Genomic DNA, 15,217 nt, shown 5'->3' on the forward strand with positions numbered 1-15,217 from the left:
GTGTTGCACTCAACTAGATATAGTAGTAGTGCTTACATTCTTCATATAAAAGTTGTTAGGCATTTACTATGCCATCATGTTGCAAATTATTAATCCACCCTAATCCTGAGAGCTCTTGCTTACACCATGATTCTGCTAAGAGATCATTTCTATAATTGTGTCCCTATCGCTTTGTCTATGCGCCATATTATGCAATATGTGGTTCTCAGCTCCCCGGCTTTGTGTTTTTCAGTAAGCGCTGCAGGTTGTGTGTAGCTGTATACAGTACACACAGGGGATCGGGCGTGGTGTGTGCCAGAGAAGAGACTAGCACATACACAAGACCAGCTTCTTGTATTTATCCACAAACCGTGCTCTTACAGACTTGGCACACCACCTCCATGCACTGCGCACACCGACCCCATCACTGTAAAAGCATTGTGCAAACTGCAATGTATATACCTTATTCCAGTAAAATCACTGATACGTTAAATGACTCATTTACTCCAAATGTTATTTTTCTGGTGGTCCATAAAATGTGCCATCTACTGCACTGTAGCCAGGGGTGAACATAAGAGAGAAGCTCCGTAGCAAAGATAAAAATATGCCCATTCTTGTGGCGGGGGAATAGCCTTTAGGCCTAACACGTGGTAAACTTTTTAGTGCATGTTGCCTTCAAAAAATTAGCATAACCTGCTAAACTAGGATAGGTTTGCATACCGGGGCAGGGTGTAGCCCCTACCTCCTTTTATAAAATGTAATATTAACAAATGATGTTGGCAGAGATGGGTGATTTTATCCATTTTTATAGGTATGTTATAGCGTGAGGTCTATTAAACGAGGGTTATGCCTCTAATAGTACGATCTAGTAGCTACAAACAGGACAGGGATGAGAGGTTGGTGGGCTACGGCACCACTAAGGGCCCAATTTATGCGTTCAATTTAAAAAGTATATATTTCTTACATCAGGCGGCAGTGTATATATGGAGGTGAGAAATGGGGCTGCAGGAGCCAGCGGACCCTACTAAACATACATGGTAGGATGACCTTATTGAGAACTGCATATAAGTAGAGGTGTGGAGGGAAATAGGGGATATGTATTATAAATCATAAGAGTAGGGAGTGGACCAGGGCCGGACTGAGGCAAAAAAGCAGCCCTGGCACACAAGCCCCAGCAGCCAACACACTGTCTAAAACCGGCCCTGGCCCTAAGCCCCCCAGACACAGCACACAGCGCACGTCGGTCGATTCGGTGCAAAGTGATTTCTGTTGAATGTCAGATTACCGCACTTGTTTTATGAGTTGAAAATGTGGTCCGGTGGAGCAGCGAGCTCACAGCTTATGTGCTCAACATTCAGCTATCCCCCTTCCCCATAGAGCAACACCTACGGGGTGAAGGAAGGTGATACTTCATTGAGTGATAAGAATATTGCTGAAATCTGCAATAATGTTCTGTAAAAGAAAACTGGTTCAGCCGCGTAAGTAACTTTCTTATGCAGCAACCTCACCACTACACCACCTCCACCCAGCGAGGTATCCTCTCTGACAAGGCCACACTTCAGGAGTTGAACAAGGGCCCACACAGAAGACACTGTTTATACACCAGAACACCAGCCCAGGCTGATATCTGAGCTTTCTTATTGTCCCCATAAGACCAAATGTAAACGTCACTTCCAGCAGGAATAAGAACATGTCATCTTTGGAAGAATTTCTTGCCAGCAGTTGAAAGCAGAGGCGGCGCGCTGGTAAAAATCTCTGCTAATAAATTAGAGGCGTTAGGACCATGTGAGTTCTATCTCCAGGCTCTCCAGCCTTAGAAGCAGTTAACCCCCAAGCCACCGTGCTGGCACCATGCTGTCACGTCCCAATGTCATCCAAGGTTTTTCTTGTTGAAGGTCGGATTACTCAGTTTTAAAAGAGGTGAAAAATGTGTTCTTGTAAAGCTGCCGTGCAGCTAACTCACAGCTTGTGTGATCCGAGTTGAGGGCAGGAATCACTTCTGTACAATGTGGGTCCTAACCCCCATGTTGTCCTCCTGGTCACCCTGGGCTGCTCCCCCTTTCCCAAAGTGCCATCTATGGAGTTATGGATTATGATACCTGTTTGAGTGATGAGTATATTGCTGAAATGTGCAATAATCTACTAAATAAATGCAGCTGTCTCAAAAGAGACAGCTGCAAAAGTAACTTTCTTCATATAAGTAACTTTCTTATGCAGCAACAATTTCACTGCACTGCCTCCACACCACTATAAACACCACCCAGCAGAGTTCCCTTTTAGACAAGGTCACACATCAGGATTTGAACCAGGGTCTGCACAGAAGGCACTCACAGTTTAGGCTGCAACTTAAGAACCAGACCACCAGCTCAGGTTGATCTCAGGGCTTTCTTATTGTCCCCCACATAAGACCAAATGTCATGATTACGTCCAGCAGGAATAAAAACAGGTCATCTTTGGGGCTGGCTCATGACAGCAGAGGTAGCACACCGGTAATCTTCTCTGCTGATAAACTAGAAGGGCCAGGGACATGTTGGTTCTATCCCCAGGATCTCCTCCTTGTGTCTCAGTTTTGAAAGTCTTTCACCAGTGCAAGTTCACAAGGCGCGGAATCATTTTAAAGGAGAAATGCATTGCCCTGTTGAGCGTCAGCCACTTGCCAAAAGTGTTGGAAAAACACCACCAAGCAACAAACTCATATAAGTGAGCAGACCACCATCTACCTCACAAGCAGCATGCATGATGCTTTGAACCTAGGGATATGGGCTAACTCTACATCAAATCAGGCCTAGGCACTTAAGCCCCAAGCCACCATGCTGTCATATGGCCCCACCATCCCCAATGTGATCTAAAGTTTTTTTTCTTGAAGGTCCGATTACCCGTTTTTAAAAGATGTGAAAAATGTGTCCATGTAAGGCTGCCGTGCAGCTAGCTCACAACTTGCGTGTTTCGAGTTGAGTGCAGGAATCACTTCTGTACAATGTGGGTTCTATTCCCCATGTTGTCCTCCTGGTGACCTTGGGCTGCTTCCCCTTTCCCAAAGTGCCATCTATGGAGTTATGGATTATGATACCTGTTTGAGTGATGAGTATATTGTTGAAATCTGCAATAATCTACTATATAAATGCAGCTGTCTCAAAAGAGACAGCTGCAAAAGTAACTTTCTTCATATAAGTAACAATTTCACTGCACTGCCTCCACACCACTATAAACACCACCCAGCAGAGTTCCCTTTTCGACAAGGTCACACAACAGGATTTGAACCAGGGTCTGCACAGAAGACACTCACAGTTTAGGCTGCAACTTAAGAACCAGACCACCAGCTCAGGTTGTTCTCAAGACATTCTTATTGTCCCATTTCTCAGAGCCGAGGGAGCACCATTTGGCTTTTGGAGAGCGGATTTTGCTTGGTACTATATTTGTTTGAGTATTGCTGGTGTTTCCATTTATAATGTGGGGGTACATGTAAGCGGGGCGGAGTATATAAGGGGCATAGTCAGGTGGTATAATAATGGGATAAAAATAAAAAATAAAATAATCCATAGATGTGTGTTACGCTGTGAAGCAATCCTTTCTGCACAGGCTGGTGTCGCACTGATAAATGGCATCCTTTCTTATGCCCCTTTTGGTCCACACTCCGCACCTTTGTAGTTTGGGGAATTTTGCTGGGAAAGTGTTGTCCTGGTATAATACGGGCACCGTCGCTTCCAGCGGATATGTTTGGGCTCTCCCCTTCTTGGTTCCCTAATTTTAGGTCCTTGATAAATCGCCTCTTGAAACAGAAGAAATGTTCCCCTCAGGCACAACTGCATATTTTTTTATTTCCTGACTTATTGGAGCCATAACTAATTTTATTTTTCATAGACGTAGCGGTATGAGGGCTGGTTTGTTGCAGGACGAGCTGTAGTTATTATTGGTACCATTTTGGGGTACATGCAACTTTCTGATCACCTTTTATCCTATTTTTTGGACTGCCAGGTAAACAAAAAAAACGCAATTCTGGCACAGCTTTTTTAGGTTTTTTTATACAGCGTTCACCATGCGTTATAAATGACATGTTAACTTTATTCTGCGGGTCCGTACGATTCCGGCGATACCTAATTTATAGCACTTTTTTATGTTTTACAACTTTTTGCACAATAAAATTACTTTTGTAAAAAGAATGTATTTTTTCTGTCGCCAAGTTATGAGAACCATAACTTTTTCATTTTTTTTGTCGACGGAGGTGTATGAGGGCTTGTTTTTTGCGGGACGAGCTATAGTTTTTATAGGTACCATTTTTGGATACGTGCGACTTTTTGATCACTTTTTATTCTAATAGTTGTAGGGCAAAGTGACCAAAAAACAGAAACTCTGGTAAAGTTTAAGTTTTTTTTTACGCTGTTCACCGCGTGCAATAAATAATATCATATTTTGATACCTCAGGTCGTTACGGTCGTGGCAATACCAAATACATATGGTTTATTATTATTTTTCAATAATAAAGGACTTGATAAGAGTAAAAGGGGGTTTGTGTTTTATTTGATTACTTGAAAATTTTATTGTTTTCAAACTTTTATTTTTTGCACTTTTTTATACTTTTTTTACACTTTTTCTCAAGTCCCGCTAGGGGACTTGAAGGTCCAACGGTCAGATATTTTTTTTTCTAATACATTGCACTACCTATGTAGTGCAATGTATTAGATCTGTCAGTCATTCACTGACAGCAAGCCGACTAGGCTTCGCCTCCCGGCGGGGCCTAAATCGGCTTCCATAATGGCAGAGCAGGAGACCATTGTGTCTCCTGTTGCCATAACAGCAGTCGCCAGTCCTGATTGCCTGTCAGGGCTGGCGATCTGCTAGTAACCACTACGATGCAGCAATCGCTTTCGATTGCTGCATCGAAGGGGTTAATGGCAGGGATTGGAGCTAGCTCCGATTCCTGCCGTTACAGGTGGATGTCAGCTGTACAGTACAGCGGACTTCCATCGCTGATGACGCCGGATCAGCTCCTGACCCGGCGCCATCTTGCCGGCAGCTACGGAAGCCGATCAGGCTCCACCGCCGGGCGGATCTTGACCAGCTTCGGTGCTAGGCGGACCGGGAGGCCAGTATTAGGCCTCCGGTTGCCATTGCTGGGGTTCCGATGAGCTGCAAACACCTTAAGTGCAGCGATCGCGTTTGAGCGCTGCACTTAAGGGGTTAATGGCGGGGATCGAAGCTAATTTAGGTCCTCGCCATTACAGTCGGATGTCAGCTGTAAGATACAGCTGAGATCCGACGATGATGGCACCGGCTCAGCTTCTGAACCGGTGCCAAACATTTGCCGTAAATATACGGCATTTTGCGGGAAGTCATTGCTTTCCATGACGTACATTTACGGCAAATGTCGGGAAGGGGTTAAAAGAGCCAGCTGTATAAGTAATTTTCTTATGCAGCAACAATTGCACTGCGCTGTCTCCACACCACTATAAACAACACCCAGCAGAGTTCCCTTTTAGACAAGGCCACACATCAGGATTTGAACACAGAAGACACTCACTGTTTAGACAACCACTTAATCACCACACTACATGGATTGTGCTCAGTTTGGTCTGTTATTGTCTCCATAAGACCAAATGTAAACGTCACTTCCGGCAGGAATAAGAACAAGTCATCTTTGGAAGAATTTACAGCCGGCTCTCGACACCAGAGGTAGTACACTGGTAAAGTTTTCTGCTGATGAATTAGACAAGTCAGGAACTTGCGAGCTCTATTCACAGAATCTCCTCCTAGAAAGCCCTTCACCAGTGCGTTCTTTTAAAAGAGAAATGCATTGCCCTGTAGAGCACCAGCCCCTAGCCAAAACAGTAAATGCCACTAGCACCTTATTAGTAAAACGCTTTATCATCTGCAGCTAAGAAAGATATTCGCAGGACTGAGGGGCTTTAAAATATATATTTCTTGTTAAAGAATGGCAGACGGGGACATCATCTCTCCACAGCGCTTCTTTAAGGGGCGTAGGAACCTCAATATAAATAAAGTAGAAAAATAAATTACACAAATTACAAAGACGTGATATATATTTTTTTCTTTTTAAAGACTATCTTCTCAGAGCAAATATAAAGAAAGAACATTTTTATTATTTTTACATGGAAAGAAAGTCAAACAACAGGAGGCAAGATGATCATTTTAGGCACAACTCCGAGCAGTAAAGCTTATTTAAAGTGCATATGGTCTTGTCCCCCCCCCCCATCACTTTCATTTATTAACCATTCTTCTCCACACTGTACAGTACTTTATACTTACCTATCATCAGTACATTATCTGTGGGGTGCCTCCATACACTGGACTAACACGCCGGAAGCAGTTGGCCCCGGCCATGGAATATCGGCCGAGCTTCTACAGCATATTCGCTATGCTATGTACGGAGCCAACTGCTTACGGCTACGTACACCGCATTATGTGCCATAACATCCGGTGCCCGCAGGCCACTTGAGCGGTTTAACGGTGCGGCGTCCTGGCACCAGACCCGCACCGATGATATAGTGATGACCTATCCGGTGGATAGGTCATCAGTTGTCAGAAGGTGGAAGACCCCTTTAACGGATTACGTCTAAACCAACTTTCTGTACCACTTGTTAGAGCCGGGTGACCATAGATAACACATCTGAGAACAGTTTTGAGACCGACGCAGATTTTGGTTTTCACAAAGTGTTCTGCTTCCGGGTTTTTAGATCTTTTAGTCAGATGTTTCTATGGTTACTGAAGTACAATTATAAGCATTTCATAAGTTTTTAAACTTTTGACAAATACATCAAGTTTATGCAAAGACTTAATATTTACAGTGTTGACCCTTCGAATTGCCGAAGTAAAAGCTCTGCCATGCTGGATGTCAGCTTCTGGGCCAAATCCTGACCGATGACCAATTCTTACCTAATCAGTGCTCGGAGTCTATCACAATTTCTGTGTTTTTTTTTTTGTCCACCCACTTTTTGAGGAGTGACCACAGGGTCTCAATGAGATTGAGATCTGGGGATTTTTCTGGCCATGAACCCAAAATGTAAAAAACTATTGTTCACCGAGCCCCTTAGTTTAGTTTTAACATGGTCCATCATGCTGGAAATAGCATTGTTCATCACCAAATTGCTCCTGGATGGTTGGGAGAAATTGCGCGCATATATATATATATATATATATATATATACACACACACACACACACACACACACACACACACACACACCCACTGTGACAGACCATGTGGAGAGGTTGTGGATGGGGTCTATATTTCCCCAAGATTTCTGTCTTCTGCTATCTAAAAACAACCAGGGAATAAATTCAGCAGGGAATGTGGTTCTCCCTCTGCAATAGGTTTATCTAAAACCTGGAAAAGGGCCTGGTTGTTGGAGTGGGGAGAGATGGGTGGGTCCCCACGCCATCCACACAGTCCTAGTCTTGGGCTGTCTAGCTATTAATCAGGGATCAGGTGTGATAGTCCTTTAAAAAGGCTGCAGTTCAGTGACACTCTCTCTCAGCCTGGGGAGGGGAGCTTGTGAGAGCAAACTGACTGCGTTCATAACAGGTTGTATGGTCTACATGGTTTATGGTGCCAGGCATTAGGCCTGCACGGTGTTAGTTAGGATACCTACTGTATAGTTAGTGCCGGACAGGTATAGAGTTTTCTTTTGTTTGTTTTCTTTTAAATTTCATGTACAAACCTGTAAATAAAACTGGCTAAGGCCAGTAGTACCACATCTTTGCTGTGCGGACTGAAATTTACTGCCGTTTGATACCGAGTGCCCGTCTACCCCAGGAGACGACTGTCCCACTACCTAATTCCCTTCCAATACACACACGCGCGTATGTACATGTGCGTGTGTGTGTGTGTGTGTATATATATATATATATATATATATATATATACACACACACACACATTCAAAAGTTTGGGGTCACCCAGACAATTGTGTTTTCCATGAAAACTCACACTTATATTTATCAAATGAGTTACAAAATGACTAGAAAATATAGTCAAGACATTGACAAGGTTAGAAATAATGATTTTTATTTGAAATAATAATTTTCTCCTTCATACTTTGCTTTCGTCAAAGAATGCTCCATTTGCAGCAATTACAGCATTGCAGACCTTTGGTATTCTAGCTGTTAATTTGCTGAGGTAATTGGGAGAAATTTCACCCCATGCTTCCAGAGGCCCCTCCCACAAGTTGGTTTGGCTTGATGGGCACTTCTTGCGTACCATACGGTCAAGCTGCTCCCACAACTCCTATGGGTTTGAGATCTGGTGACTGCGCTGGTCAGTCCATTACAGATAGAATACCAGCTGCCTGCTTCTTCCCTAAATAGTTCTTGCATAATTTGGAGGTGTGCTTTGGGTCATTGTCCTGTTGTAGGATGAAATTGGCTCCAATCAAGCGCTGTCCACAGGGTATGGCATGGCGTTGCAAAATGGAGTGATAGCCTTCCTTATTCAAAATCCCTTTTACCTTGTACAAATCTCCCACTTTACCAGCACCAAAGCAACCCCAGACCATCACATTACCTCCACCCTGCTTGACAGATGGCGTCAGGCACTCTTCCAGCATCCTTTCAGTTGTTCTGCGTCTCACAAATGTTCTTCTGTGTGATCCAACACCTCAAACTTCGATTCGTCTGTCCATAACACTTTTTTCCAATCTTCCTCTGTGCAATGTCTGTGTGCTTTTGCCCATATTAATCTTTTCCTTTTATTAGCCAGTCTCAGATATGGCTTTTTCTTTGCCACTCTGCCCTGAAGGCCAGCATCCCGGAGTCACCTCTTCACTGCAGACGTTGACACTGGCGTTTTGCGGGTACTATTTAATGAAGCTGCCAGTTGAGGACCTGTGAGGCGTCTATTTCTCAAACTAGAGACTCTAATGTACTTGTCTTGTTGCTCAGTTGTGCAGCGGGGCCTCCCACTTCTCTTTCTACTCTGGTTAGAGCCTGTTTGTGCTGTCCTCTGAAGATTTCCTACAACGGTGTGTACTACTCCCTTCAGTTTCTTGGCAATTTCTCGCATGGAATAGCCTTAATTTCTAAGAACAAGTATAGAGTGTCGAGTTTCACATGAAAGCTCTCTTTTTCTAGCCATTTGGAGAGTTTATTCGAACCCACAAATGTAATGCTCCAGATTCTCAACTAGCTCAAAGGAAGGTCAGTTTTATAGCTCCTCTAAACAGCGAAACGGTTTACAGCGGTGCTAACATAATTGCACAAGGGTTTTCTAATCATCCATTAGCCTTCTAACAGAGTTAGCAAACACAATGTACCATTAGAACACTGGAGTGATGGTTGCTGGAAATGGGCCTCTATACACCTATGTAGATATTGCATTAAAAACCAGACGTTTGCAGCTAGAATAGTCATTTAGCACATTAACAATGTATAGAGTGTATTTCTGATTAATTTAATGTTATCTTCATTGAAAAAAACTGTGCTTTTCTTTCAAAAATAAGGAAATTTCTAAGTGACCCTTATGCGTGCGTATACGTGTGTATATATATGTATACATGTGTGTATGTGTGTGCGCGCGCGCGTGTGTGTATATGTACATATATACACGCGTGCGTATGTATATATGTGCGCACACACACACACACACACACACACACACACACACGTGCGCGCACCTTTTTATTTGAGAATTCTTAACATTTTCTTGTTCTGCTGTTCATTCAGTTATTGTTATTCTTCATCTGTCCTCACTTACTGACCTCTGACCCCCTTCGTGTCCGTGCTCTCTTATGAAGTAAGTTGTATAGATCCCGGTCATCATCTCTTTCAGTATGAGACACATCTTGGGGTTCATTCCACAAATTTGCCTCTTCTGCTCTGCGACGCTTCACCTCCCGGTCAAAGTACAAGAGTGTATCACTACAAGTATTGAGAAGAAATGACAAGTTCAGCATGATCAAGTTGGTTTGGCAGGAGGGGGCTTTACCAGTGCCCAACTACACAAACACGAAAAACGTCAATCAGTTGTAACACGTCAATTGTAGAATACGGCTATGGCTAAGAATATGTACTACTCGAAATGCAACGCATCAAGTAATAGAAGTAATGTACTACATGAAGTCATCAAAACTGCATTTTCTACAAGAGAACACTGTGATTGGGAGAGAAGACAACCCCTTTAACTAGATCAGGTAGGGCCAAACCCAGGTTTTAGATGTTTACCCTCTTAAAGGTGCCCATGACCCTTAGAAAAAAAAAAAAAGTTGTTGATTTTCGGGAGATTGGCCAATAATCTCATGTGTATGGGGGCCCTCCTTACTCTCCCAAAAAATGCAAATGGAGGAGAGGTTTCTGGAAACAGATTATGCCCCTCTCCACCTTGAAATAAACATGCAAGCTCGGCCCAGCATGCATGTTTATGGTGGAGTTCTCCTTATGGAAAGCTTATGGGTATGACCACATGTCGAAGAGATCAATTTTATACATCTAAATGGGATTATTTCTACAAAACCCATTTAGGTTTATGGGTCAGATTTCTGCAACAAATCTGCCACACGCCACCCTATCCTTAGAAGATCATTTGAAGGTTCATAATGTCCAATATTTTGTCGCAAAGAGGCAAGTGTCACATGTATGAGGAGGGACTAAGTTCTTCTGATGAACAGATGCCCTAAAAATGGCACACAAATGTTTTTTTAATATGTTAGAAAACATCTTTGGGATTAACTAATTCGCCACAGCAGAGACCACATCCTTGTACATGTTCTCACCACCTATTCAAATGAAGATGAGACCAACCTGGAATGGACCCCATATCTCAGCAGTATTAATGGTGCTGCTACACAGATGAAAGACCTATTAAAAAAGATGATCTTTGCCGGTCTCACAGGGTCAACAGGGGCTTGTGCTGGTGGAGTAGACGCCTGCTCCAGTGATCGTACTCCAAACAAACCTGTATATACTGACCACAGGTTTGGGTCTCACCCACTAATCTTTAAAGCAGCAAAAAGTTATTTTGTCTACTGCAGAGTTCCCAACTTTTTTGTCGTACGGCAATAACAGTACGGTCGGAAGGTGCCCTTACACAGATAAGGAAATAACCAAGACACTGCATCCAAGAATGAGCCAGGTCTGTCTATATAAAATAGACGATGCTCTTCAACTTTATATAATGGTAAATATGCAGAAAAGGAGATGCAAAATCGAAAAAATATGAAAGGTACTAAAAAGAGGTTGTCTGCTGTTTTTTCCAGAAAGAGCGCCTCTCCTGTTCATGGACTGTGTCTGGTACTGCATATCAGCCCTATTCACTTTAATGACAACGAGCTGCAATACCAGATACAGCCCATAGACAAGAGTGGTGCTGTTGTGGGGAAAAAGCAGACCATACACAGACATAACAATAGGTTTGCATGGCCACATTATAATAATTATAATTCAAGATCGGAAGAACTTAGTCTAGTCATAGGTTCTCTCCTGAAGATAAACCTGAAGCTTTACCTGATTAAAGGGCTCTTCTCTGGTGCCTCCTCATGACAGCAGCAGCACAAGAAGCGATAGAAGGTCCTGCGTTGTGCCATGTTGGGGGTCAATACTGCAAGTAGTGGTAGGTTGGGGGGGGGGTCTTAGCATGGGTGGTGTTAAATATACAGAGAAAAAAATAAAAAAAATCACTGTAATTGGGATGAAAGAACAAGAGAGTCACATGGGCATCAGCACAACTAAAAGCCTCCAGCTAAGGAGCGTGATAAGTAGGGGGTGGTTATGACGACACCTCCTATCATCACCCTGTATGAGGATGGGAAGCAGAGGAATATTTCATGTGGGCTTTGTTAGTGAGAGGGGTTAATCTATGGAGCGGAGAGTGTCAATACCGGGTCAGAAAAACTTCACACTCGGGATCTCTCACATCTACAGGAAGGTGAAATCTGCATTCTAGTTTATTTTTTTTGTTATTTTAAGGGCCTGTTCACACGGTGGGTTATACGTGGCGAGTCTCGCCGCAAAATCCGCTGTGGAACCATTCCTGTCAGCAGGAAGATTCCTCCCTCACATTGACATAAAATGGGAAATTCGTCCGGAATCCGCCCGAAGATCAAGCAGGGTGCTTCTTTTTCCCCACCAGCTGATAAAATGTGAACATATCCCTTTAAATAACATTGTAAGGGTATTTATGTATAGAACATAAGCATACCACCTCGTAGTTGGTCAGAACAGCACCAAAACTGCAATATGTGAATAAGGCCTAAGAGACAGACTTTTGGTAGCAACAGATTGATTTTAAGAAGTGGGCGACAGCTGCAGCCCACAGGATTGCATGCAACTCAATAAATTCCTTTGGCCTGAGTTAGATAGTTAACCCCTCCCTGCAAATGAAGGTACCATTAGATCCCATTTGCAGTGTAACATACAGCCAACCTCTTGCTACTCTAACCAGGATCAGAGTTAACTCTGATCACGACCATGACATCTAAGGTGTTAAATGGCCAATAGCATCGTGGCATCTAAGTAGTTAGACAGAGCGAGCGCCCTCAATCAGCCCATCTGCACCCCAGATTTATCTAGCAGAATTGCATGTTTTTTTCCATTTTCCCCCATAAAAAAAGTTAAATCAAGAAATAACATGTACCCCAAAATGGTGCCAATAAAAACGTTATCATCCCTCAATGGAAATTTTTTTATAGCTTTTGGACAAGAAAACCAAAAAAAAAAACACATTAAAATCACTCAGTCTCAAAGACACAAAATAGGTCAGTGCTTAAGGGGTTAAAAATCAATAAATTAGGCTATAAAAGGCCTCCATGTGACCCACTAAAAGGGTTTACCAGTCATAAACACATTACAGTCAGGCTGATCTTCCAGGAGATCATATAACAAGACCCCAGGGTCACGGTTTATTTAAAGAGCACCGGCCACCTACACAGTGAGGTCTGCAGAATGTGGCCTTCATAAGAATGTAATGTATCTACTGAGGAGAATAGATCATCAAGTCTCCTAGTGATGTCACTAGTTACTAGCAAACGTATATCTCCCACAACCGGCTATCTGCCAGTCAGGAGGGGCGTGGTTACCTGGAAAGGGGCAGTGCCTTATGGTAAGTGGGTGTGGTTTAATAGATATTTGTCTTTCACACGGTTCACAACTTTTTAACTAAAATGCCCATGAACAAAGCTTTTTTTTTTTTTTTTTGTTCCTTCAAGAAATGGTCAGTGTGTAAGGACACCACTCACTAGAACATCTAACATTTCTGAACTGCCAGCCACTCAAGCAATTGAGTCTATCCCTAGACTTGGAATTTAACCCTTTCCCTACAAGGGGTTTCAAGACCATTCACAAACTTTTCACAGACACAAATAAAATGTGAATTATACAGTTAAAAAAATAAATAAATAATAGTATACCACCTGAAAGTAGCCATCACGTGGCTAAATGTGAAAATGCCACTCAGCACCTTCATGCAATTTTGCAACAAACTGTGAGTTTTGACTAAAGCCAAGCCCGGGAAGCATAACACTTCCTACATAGAAGAGTTCAAGATGTGTAGAGTTCATAAATTTCTTTGGCAACATGCAAATATCTTCATAGAACAATAAAAACCGAAGAGACCAAATGGATTCTATGTGATGCAGCTGCCAGCAGGGTCGGCCTTAGGATAGATGGCACCCCACCTCCTTCATAAAAAAAAAAAGCCCCATAAAAAAAGTATGCCACCCACAGTATAATGCCCCTTTAGTGCCCCCCCCCCCCATACAGTATAATATTTAATATATTATAACCCTTCAAGGACACAGTATTTTGTCCTCTAATTGTACCCACACAGTATAATGCCCCCTAAGTGCCACACACTGTATATTTCCCCCTGTAGTGGCCATTTAGTGGCCCCCACACTGTAGAATGCCCCCCCCCTACCCTGGCTGCCACCCACAGGCCCCCCCCCTTGCAGATTGTGCAACACAGCCTCCCTGTCGAGTGCCATAATCTCCCCCACTTCCTCCTTTTAGACCGTGCCATAATCTCCCCCACTTCCTCCTTTTAGACCGTGCCATAATCTCCCCCACCTCACCCGTGTAGACCGTGCCATAATCTCCTCCACCTCCCCATTGAAGACCGTGCCATAAAGCCAACAACTATCCCCTGGTGGACAGTGCCATACAGCACCTCCCCCTTGTAGACGTGGCGATACAGCTCCCCCACCTCCCCTAGCAGACAGTGCCCCCCAAACAAAAATTGTACTCACCTAGGCCCTGTTCCACAAGGCCGACAGGATGCTTGCGTAGGCCGGCGTGATCCAGTGACATCAGGACGGCGGCCTGCACAGGAATGCTGTCCCTGCACCTGAAAGGCCGTAGGCCTGTAGATAGGCAGATGGCAGAGCAAGGAAATACCTCCCTGCTCTGCTATAGCATTCAATAGTATCTGCATCCTAAGGATGCAGATACTATTGAATGTGGCGTTGCTACCGCTGTAGCAGCCACAGCGGCTGCTAGCGGCGCCACTGGGCACAGGCACAGGCGCCCTCCTGCCCGATGTCGCCGCTAGCAGCCATTATGAAAAGCCACAGAGAGAAGCGCCCAGGGAGAAAGGCAGCTGCAGAGTCGCCGGGCCCCTCTGAAACACAAGCAGGGAAAGGAAGCAAACGCAGCGTCCGCTTCCACCTGCTGGATTGATGCGCCCTGTGCAATGGCACAGGTCGCACAACCCTAAGTCTGGCCCACTTGCCAGTAGCATCCGAGTCACAGAGTCAACAAATGGCCTGATAAGAGGAAGGGGATTAGACGTGCAACTACTCTTCTCAATTCTTTAGTTTGGACAAGGCGAAGTTTAGTGCTGTTCCTCTATTATTCCTCCTGAAAAAATATGCTTAATTTGACAACTGGGTGCTACCATTCACCTTTCACTATTGTTAATGGGGTGTGTCCCAACACAGTCTGACGCTGTCAAATCAGTGCTGATAATGTAAGACTGTAGGGACACACCCTATTGACAAGGTGAATGGTGACATCCATTTGTAAATGTATTTATATATGTTTACAGGAGGAATAACAGAGGACGGCATACCACAGCTCTAAAGATAGATGTTCCAAAATAGTTTTTTTTATGAGGATCACAAGTATTTACTAAAATAAACACGTCAGGAGAGGTGACAGCTGCTTTTTAAGCTGGCCATTGACATGAGAAAACTGTTCAGCCGCCAGATGTTTACCCCAACTGCATCATAAACATGCCTGTCAACATTGCGATTATTGTTATTTCTGGTGGCAAGAAAGTGCGGTAGCCGGACCCCACT

The 15,217-nt window shown here is 43.7% G+C and overlaps 1 protein-coding gene across 1 annotated transcript in view; it reads right to left on the bottom strand.

The window, feature by feature from the left end:
• Positions 1-13,597, bottom strand: part of LOC142665507 (melanoregulin-like) — a 27,828-nt gene extending 14,231 nt beyond the window's left edge. The window contains exons 1-2 of the mRNA XM_075845222.1: positions 11,431-13,597; positions 9,690-9,849 (exon numbers count right to left, since the gene is read on the bottom strand). Coding sequence (XP_075701337.1) covers positions 9,690-9,849; positions 11,431-11,510 — 240 coding nt within the window. The 5' untranslated portion in view covers positions 11,511-13,597. The remainder of the gene's footprint in view (positions 1-9,689; positions 9,850-11,430) is intronic.
• Between the last annotated feature and the right edge of the window lie 1,620 nt (positions 13,598-15,217).

This window comes from Rhinoderma darwinii, chromosome 13 (genome assembly GCF_050947455.1).
Source record: "Rhinoderma darwinii isolate aRhiDar2 chromosome 13, aRhiDar2.hap1, whole genome shotgun sequence".
Lineage (NCBI taxonomy): Eukaryota > Metazoa > Chordata > Amphibia > Anura > Rhinodermatidae > Rhinoderma > Rhinoderma darwinii.